Below are 9,698 nucleotides of genomic sequence, written 5' to 3' on the forward strand. Positions count from 1 at the left end.
CAAAAGTTACAGTCACAGACTAAAAATTTATATGCCATTAAATTCGTCAGACGATTCTGCACTAGAATATGTATAGAAATTCTAGATATATGTATAAATGTTCAGTCTAGACGCGAGTATACAAGTTGCTATTGGAAAATGATGAATAACCACAATAATCATATTTTGATGATATAAACCGCGATATCTCTAAAAGTTACAGTCACAGATTAAAACGTTATATGCCATTAAATTCGTCAGACGATTCTGCACTAGAATATGTATAGACATTCTAGATATATATATATATATATATATATAAAATTAGCTCATGAAAAAGCAGGAATAGGGACAGATGAATGCAAATGTTAATAGAAAATGTCAACATTTCAAATTATTTAAATGAAATTTTAATGTTTTGAATTGTTGTAGGCACTTTTTATTGTACAACTTTGCATACTTTCTATTGTTTTTACGCATTCACATAACATATAGCTATGGAAACAAATACATTATTGATATTCAGTACAGTATATACGATATCAGTGTACTGTCTGTACATTTAAACATTGACGTATGTAAATTTTACGCCTGTAGGCCTAATATTTACAGTAATGTATTATATACATAAAAATAAGTGTCATTTAATAATATTTTTATTTTATTTCTAAATTAGTAATTTAATTTAGTTAGATAATTCAGAAAGCATGATATTGTCAAATTAGTATATAGAATATAGTCTGTTATTTAGTAAATAATTACCTAAAAAATGTAATTATATTTTATAAATGCATTAGAAATATGACCTAGGAAATAATTAATTTTTATGATTTAAAAATTTTTTTAAATATAATGTTTGTAATTAAAATTGTTTAAATTGTATACGAAAATAGAATTCGAGGGGAACATTTCGTTACGTAACAATCAGAGGAACTTTCAATTTTTACTTCTTACAATGAGGAAGGAGGCAGACCAAAAATAAAAAAAATCTTTTGCGTATATTTGTAGATAATTTCTTATTTAAGTAATTTAAATAATAAATCGTTTAATTCTTTCGAGAATTCTTGTCATTTTAATTATTTTTCTGAATTTTATATTGGACGATCAGGATAAAATCGTGATTTGCTTTATTTGTAATACTAAAAAGCAATATTTTTGAACGCATTATAAATAGTTATAATTGTAAATTTTTAATAGAAATAAGATAGCGGTTAAAAATCATCAGATTATTACAAAAACGACTTATTAAAATTGTTTTATTTAACAACATTGTTTCATAGCAAGATAGAATAGGACTACAAGTTGGAGGCTTATTCCAATTAAATGTTTATCCACGAAGTTAGTCAAGTGATTTATTCGAACAATTTCAATAAAATTAGTCAGTTTAGAAATTAAAGAAAATCCTTATCGAAAATATCCCATTTTGTCGTATTCGAATTGTAAATAGAAAAAGTTTACTATTCTTATTCGAACATTTAAATGATATTTTTCGTTTTTATTTTCATTTATTTGCTTAGTTTTAACAGAAAGGAACACGAAAACATTTCGAAAATGTGTTATAGAAGAAACAATTTTCGAAAATATATTTTCTTCGATTATTTTCTATGACTTACTCTACTTTTTGCGAATTGAAATTTCATATAGTCTATTACAATATTAACGTAACAAAATATTTTGAAATTTTTCTTTAATAAAATCGAAATTAATATAAATACAACGTATTTTGGTTGTATTTGAAAAGAAATGAAATAAATAAACTTGAAAGTTTTCTTGGAGACAAAAGACGTGTTGTAAAAGGAGTAACCGGAAACTTTCGCCGAGATTTCCAGATCAGATGATTCTGAAGTCGAGAGAGCGAGCGGATGGAGCCAAACTTCTTCTCCTTTTCGGATAAAGCGGTGAGCGCGCGTGAATTTAAAGTCGCGTGTGGGGAGAGAAAAGAGCCGAGAAGCGGCGCGTCGGAGGCAGGAAAGTAGCGGAGGATTGGCTGTCGTCCGAGTCTGGAGCGGGGAGAGTCTTCGCCGAGTCTGATGGAAAGGCGGTAGCCGAGACAGACAAAGATGCCTCTGGAAGGTCGGTTGCTTAGCGCCTTCGTTAAGAGAGCCGAACAACTTAAAAAATGGCAGGACTCGGAGACCAACCGCACTCCGGCCGACGTACCTCGGCACCGTCCCAGCCGGATCAAATTTCCCGACGGATGCGTCTTCCTATCCGCCTGCGCCGCCGGAGATAAGGAGGAGGTGAAGCATCTGCTGGACGGCGGAGCCGACGTCGACACCGTCAACGTGGACGGATTAACGGCACTGCACCAGGTAAGAAGCCGCCCACTTGCCCGGTAGTTTTATCATCTGGCATTTCCGGTCGAAGGGTAGCATTCGGAAGCCCGGATAGATCGCGATGGTCATAATTTACGAGTATTTCGGGGCGGAGAGTCTTCGGGCGGCATTATTTTCGCTCGGCATCCATTCGAATAACAGAAATGCCGCCCAGAAATAGAAACGTTGCGCCATCCGCACTAAAATCCCTAGAAACTATTTTCGTTTTGGTTTCGTCACGCGACAACCACATTGTGCCCCGCGTTTGTTTTCCTTGGACCCGGTACGCCGGCTGGGGAACCCTGCGTGGATCAGGTTGTCGAATGCCATGACCGACGTTCGTATCTTTTCAGGCATGCATCGACAACAATTTGGACATGGTCGAGTTCCTGGTGGAAGAGGGAGCCAACGTCGACAAGCAGGACAACGAGGGCTGGACCCCCCTTCATGCCGCCGTCTCCTGCGGATCAGTTGCCATCACAGAGTAAGTTACTCCGTGAGTTTGTTTAATTAATTAGACGGACGTTTCTTACCTGGATGCGAAAAATCATTTAGCCCATTCCGGTGACATATAAAAAGGCTTAATCGAACTCTATTAATTTTTATTTCGTCCAAATTATTCTACGGATCAACTGATGCGCTTCGTTATCCACACACAATAACGTTATTCATCCATCCAATGATTTATTTGAGCAAATTTTTAGATGATATAAATATATAAATGTCAAGTTATAAATATCAAATGAGAAATGGTAATTCTGTACTATTTTCCTTTTGATTCTCTGCAGCTTATTCTTCGGAGAAGAAAGAACAATTAAATAATGTTGGCCACAAACACTATAAATAGATTTTCTGTTTCTCATTAAAATGAAGGGCCCATTTTATCTTTTTAGTTATTGGTGTGACATTTCTACTCGTTTCCTTATTGGTAAAACTAATTTATGACAAAGAATACAAATAAAATACTTAAAAATTCAATATATCATACGTTTATTACACTTATAGCTACAAACTGCTATAACACCTGTAATTTAAGTTGTTTCTGTATCATTTCATTATAATAATGTAAGACATATTATAATGATGTGAAATATAGTGAAATATAAAGTGAAATATATTCACTTTATTTAAAGTGAAAAATAAAGTGAAATATATTCACTTTATTTCAAATGAGTTTTATGGTTTTGATAAATAAGCCTATGTAAAGTCACAACAAACTCTAAAAAATTAAATAATAAAAACAATATATAATTTACTAAATTATTAAATATTATTTTTATCTTAAACATTTACAACTGGATAATTTTTACACGTGAAAATTGTGACATTTTTATGCCTGTGGAATGTGACGTAATAAAAATTATGACATAATTACGTCATAATATATCCGAGCTTCGAATTTATAACTATATTAAACATAAATTGAATTTTTCTACACTGTAACAGCTAAAATCAATTGCGGTTGTAAACTCAGAAGTTATGTGGTTTTTCGGTTTTTTTCCAACATTTTAAATCGGTATTAGAACGAAGAAAATGAGCAATTAATTGTAAAAATAAAAGTGTTGATTTGGTTATTTGAAATTAAAAAATTAGTCGTAAGTTAGTCGTAGTTAAATTGGTTGTAGTCGTAAATAAAAAAGTTCCATAGCGCTATTCGGCGCCTCGAGTTTGAATTGCCATTATCTATGGAGTTTTTATGGGCAAATCATAGCTTTGTGGCCCAATTTCTGCAAAAGGCTTAAATGCAACAAAAATCAGCACAAAAACTGTGCAAGAAGTAATTTTCTCAGTTTTTGGCCGAGATGCACAGTCTAAAATCCAAGCAAGATGTTCACAAAGTAAAAGGGCTTCTCCCTACTTGAAAAAAATGTATTATACCAAGGCACCGCAATGGCACACCCTGGCAGACTATAGTGCTGATTTAGATAGATTTATTTGATATAATTTAACATAGAAAGACCATATCTTCCAAATTTACAATGTATGTTTATAAACCGTACAACCAAAAACTACATTGTATTTCTACAAACAAGCTTACCGCTTATACCGCCGCATACCTTGTACTGCATCTCTGCATCTACTTCAGAACAAACGTTCCATTCAAAAACGGCAATAAAGACCGATATTTCTTTCTTTTTACTCGCAAAAAAGTTAAATTTTTAAGATATTGTTTTCTTTCGAAGGTTTGATAATTCTTACTAAGTATGTAAGATATTTATTTTTCGTTTTTGTGTGTGTGTATGTATGAAAACATTAACATTATTAAATAACCAACCATTGTTTTATTATGCTTTTTACTCAATTTTAAATATTGTTGTTTTTACATAAATTTTCCATCATTTTATAGATAAATATAGAAAGGGTTCCACTTATAAGAGTTTTCTAAAACTTTAGCAAAGCGGAAAAAATATGCAACTATTAAAAACTCTTTGGATTTTTANATATTTGTTGTTAGTAATTTAAAAGACATTTTGAAACACATACGGAACGATAATAATTTTTTAAAATATAATAACACAAAAATGAAAAGGGAACTCGGTTACATTTATCGAGAGCCACAAATAATCCTTCAAAGAGCCGCATGTGGCTCGCGAGCTGCAGGTTGGCCACCCCTGCTATAGATCATGCATGGGATGTTCTCTGGGAGAGCTATAGTTTCTTACCAAACCCCTGCAAATACTACCCAAGAGCTCTACGTGTTCTCATACAACAGTGGAGATTACTGCTTTCCGACATCTTTGGTCGTCTGATAGTCGGCATGAATCATTGTTTATATAGCCTGCATTAGTGTAAGAGGAGGTCATATTTTTATTGAAATCATTTCTCATTTACAAGTACTGTCCACTTTTTTCATTTGTTTGAATGTCATACTATACATCTGAAAATCTTTTCCTGTATGTAATTAACAAGCAGAGTCTTATTCTATGTTACTTAAAATTTGAAATAAATTGCTGCAATAGTTTCTGATTAGTGTCTGTTTTTCACATTGATGCTTATTTTTAGGAGTAAAGTGTAAATTATCTATTTTTTTTTATAAAATCCCTTAAATATTGATGTTCTTTGAGTTTCATCTGGAATGGCTTTTGATAGTTTATTTAAACTTTACATTTTAGTATTTATATAAAAGTAATTAAATTGTTTTCATTAACAAGTAAAGCTACTATACATTAATTTATATTTTTGAAATGCTATGCAAATACCCAGATTTACTAGACATGTTAGATTAGTGAAATCTATAAAGTATGAACGATTATTTATTGTGAAATGGTCACAATGCCGGGCTGCAATTTTTAATCATATTTTTAATTTATTTCATTTAAAATATATTAAATTAATACCGTAGTGTCTTGCTTCTGTACTGTGAGTCATACTTTTCCTTTACAATTGAGTCGTGCTGGTCATCCATATAACTTCTTTCAGGGGAAAGTTTTGAATTGAAATAATATGACTTCTGCTGCAAACTGGAAGTTTGCATATAGTTAATCAGGGTGTCGTGTCCGTACGGTTTCCATATCTGGTCGTAGATTTCATCTGTCCAACATTTTCTCGAGAATAAGGAAAGACAGACAGACGACAGTGGGAATTTATAGGTCTACAATTTTTTCAAATTGCAACCCAATTATACCAATTAATTGCAAATGACTCTAATAATTTTGAGACATTACTTCTTAAATAAACTTGCATTTATGAAATAGGGAAAATATTTTCAGTATTCCTTAGACTTTGGACAAAACTAAAATATAAAACATAATGCTGTATGTGTGACTAAAGTACGCCCCTCAGCCACCTAAATTTACATTTGGTCAACTTACATTTTACAATATACATTTTACATTATACAACTTACAAATACTTTGACGACCTTTCAACAAATTTCTCGGTTATTAAATCAATACAAAATTCTTTTAATAATGGATAAATTATTACATATATTTCTTGTCTCATTAAACATTTTACCATTTAATTAATTGCAAATATATTAAAACCTTGATTAAATACAAATTATGCAAAACAAGAAGTTTCTTGTTTTGCATAATTTCTTGTTTCTTGTAGGGTGAAGATGCTGGAGAAGCTGAGGAGTTGGTGGTGGAACTTGAGGGTGCAATTCCGCAGAGGAAAGAAGCCCCGCGACGACTCTCTTTCCGTCTTTCCGTGCATTCACCCTTCCGACGACGGAAAGCGAGGAGTCGGTACGAGTTTCCTCGGTTCTGGTTTCCCTTCTGGGAGATTCTCGGTTTGAGGAAGGGGGTGGCAATATTTTGTCAAGTTCGTCAGATCACGGAGACAGTACGGATCCCTCATCACTGTTGGTTCTGGCAGAGATATTCTTTGCCGAACCAGACGGGATTCGTCCGGTCGACGGGATAGAGTTCGGATACGTGTTTCGTCTCTGGGACCTGCACAATAGGGTGCAGGAGGAACTCCATCCCCGGCCATACGATCCGTTTCGTGATGAGTGGCATTCGAAACTCCCCGAAGACTTGACGAAGTACGCGTTGTGGGACACTGTGCACTTTGCTAAACACGTGGTGGACGAGAACCTCTTCGCTCTTCATCACTCATTGAGCCGGACGAGACGCCGATGGAAATTGCGCAGACTAATCCACTTTCTGGCAGAGTTTCCAGCCTATAGATTTTCCAGGTAAAAATCGGAACCCATGGAGCACACCTTAAATAGGCGGGATGGTAAACTTGCGAAACCACAAAGGAATACGTTGGAGGCAACGTATTATTATTCCTTTGTGGTTTCGCAACCCATAGGGATACCACTGACCATGGAGGAGAAGAGACGATTGGTTTATTTTCTTTATTTATTACAGTACTAACTTAGATATAAGACGGCAAGGTTTTTTTTTTTTTATTTTTCCCCCTTGCTATCTATACTTTAGTAAATTAAGCTAAAGAGTTAATACAAAGTAAATTTTTGCATACTAATTATTTTTTATCGTCTCTTAGTCTAATTTATTTTCATTAGCCTTTAAGTTACTAACCTAGTTTTAAGACGGCAAGGGAGTTTTTATTTTTTCCCCCTTGTTATACCAACACTTTACATCCAATCGCTAAACTAACAACCCCTCACGGTAACACACACAGTATTACTCTGGTGCTAAGATTGTTTTTACCTTTAATACCGGAAACTATTGTTAAAATTACAATTTCAATCTCCACAATGCCACTTATTGATATATATATATATTTTTTATTGTTTATAGAATTCTGTCATGGAAGGAAATATAATAAATTTAAAAATCCTAACACATTGTTTCTTAAAGGCAGAGCGAATGGTCTTCTATGAGAAACTGGCCCCCATTTAACTGTTGTAATTATAATTTAAGCTTACTAGATACATTCCAAGATGTGGGGAGGAAAATATAACAAAATCACACAAATACAAAACATTTAGTATTAACAACATTCTACACAGAATTACAAAATTAGAACAAAAGAAAATAAATTAAAATAACATTAAATTAAATTAGTGAGGATCTATCAATATAAAGCACCATATGTAGGCTATATATATGAGCATAACAATCCATTTTGTATCCTATTTAAAGATATTCATCACGTGCTTGTATCGCCTAAGCGGGTTGTTTGGTTTATATTTTACTTTTCAAAAACAATATGGTAGATTGTTCTGCAACAAACTGTTCTAATAACAGCAGACATAAAATATATAGATTTTTTTCTGCTTTCCAAGTGATGAAAATCGTTGAAAAATATGGCAAATAAATTCGAGAAGGTCAGAGTGGACACCAAGTAAAAACAATTTGCTATGTAACGTAAGTATTTTGTAATAAATTTCACGATTTCGTATTGATATTAACATGGGTTTATGTATTGATGATATGTTTTGCATATCAGGTAAATTATTATTCATTTATAATTATATTTGTCAGAATAAATTAAGTATCTTAGGCCTAATCAATTTATTAATCATAACTGAACACTAAAAGTTTATCAAATATTGCAAAATTATGATATTAATTACTTAATATTAATTTTAATTCCTTTCTTTATTTCTATGTTGTTATTAATATTTGAGAAATTCGGTAACTTAGTTTTTTCTTAGTTTATGTCCTGCTGAAGTTTATAATAAATTCGATATTGACATTTAAATTGAGCAATTATATAATTGATTTCACTGCTAAAATTAATCAAGTTCTTAAAATACAGTATATTTTTTTCCTTTTACTTTCAATTTGTAAACGTAACATAAATATGTCTGTCATGCCACAAAGACAGAATATTGACAGTTTGGAAAAACTTTTAATGGTGAATCATGATATTAAAACTTAATACAAATAGAGCATTTTTCTATAATCGGATTCTTATAATTCAAAAGTTCTCATTGCATATTTGCATTTTAATTTAAAAAATAATATAGGTATCCCTTCTGGAATTTTGACAAAATAGAAACAACCAGGTAGTCATTTGTAAGATCTCAGAATACTGTGAGAAACTCAAAAATTTATGTCCAATTTTTTCTTTAGTTTGTAAACGTACATTCGTAATGCGTTCTGATAAACCTTCTTCAAAATAGACTATTTAATTCGGCCATGTTTCTTATGATTCCTTCAACCAAGCTGGTCCCTTCCACTATCGATCAAGAACAAAATCTTTCCAACTACAGGAACGGGAAGGTAAGTCAGCGGGATTCGTCTCTGGCGACACGAATCTCCAACTATTTAGATTTGTTAATTTACGAATCTCCTTTACTTGATTTCCCAAGAAAATGCTCCAAGGTTTTTTTTTCTATCCAACTCAATACAATCATTGAATCAGTCCAATAAAAGGTTCTTAATTAATATAATAAAATTGTGTGATAGTGCCAATGTCACATTTTTTTTTTTGTGTAAACCTGGAAGTTGTCATTTTATAGGTTTTACTTCCAGGTGTAGAGATTTTCTTTTTGTCTAGATGTACTGTACTGTAAATTTAGTGGTAAGTTATATTTAATGGTATTTTTAGAGGTTTGTTTCTATACTATTTCTTTATGTTAAGTTATTAAAAATCTTTTGTTGTAAATTAATAAATTCAAAACCGAAAGTAAACTTTCTTTTAATTAATTATCATTGGATAAAAGAAAAAACAGTACACAGTATTGTAATCAAGGTTGCTATGATTTTGGATTTCTCCAAAATTTCGGGAATTTAGATATAAATTATGGAAGAAAAGAATTTATAAGGTATTTTGAAAGTTAATTATGAATTAAAAATAAGAAAACTTTCTAAAATTTTGCTTTTCAATATATATATATATGTTACAGTCAAAACCCGTTTTTAGTTAGAACGCGTTTTAACTAGTTGAAACTAGTTTATACTGAATGTCTTTGTTAAAACCCGTTTTGTCTAGTTAAAACTAGTTTTAACTCAAATTCATTTTTGACTAGCAGTAAATCTA

The 9,698-nt window shown here is 32.1% G+C and overlaps 1 protein-coding gene across 1 annotated transcript in view; it reads left to right on the plus strand.

Annotated features, from left to right (window-relative positions):
* The first annotated feature begins 1,756 nt into the window (after window positions 1–1,756).
* Window positions 1,757–9,698, plus strand: part of LOC111625876 (protein phosphatase 1 regulatory subunit 12A-like) — a 91,511-nt gene continuing 83,569 nt past the window's right edge. Inside the window, exons 1-2 of the mRNA XM_023369126.1 lie at window positions 1,757–2,291; window positions 2,648–2,778. Coding sequence (XP_023224894.1) covers window positions 2,040–2,291; window positions 2,648–2,778 — 383 coding nt within the window. The 5' untranslated portion in view covers window positions 1,757–2,039. The remainder of the gene's footprint in view (window positions 2,292–2,647; window positions 2,779–9,698) is intronic.

This window comes from Centruroides sculpturatus, unplaced genomic scaffold (genome assembly GCF_000671375.1).
Source record: "Centruroides sculpturatus isolate CEXI.00-Female unplaced genomic scaffold, Cexi_2.0 scaffold333, whole genome shotgun sequence".
NCBI classification, from domain to species: domain Eukaryota; kingdom Metazoa; phylum Arthropoda; class Arachnida; order Scorpiones; family Buthidae; genus Centruroides; species Centruroides sculpturatus.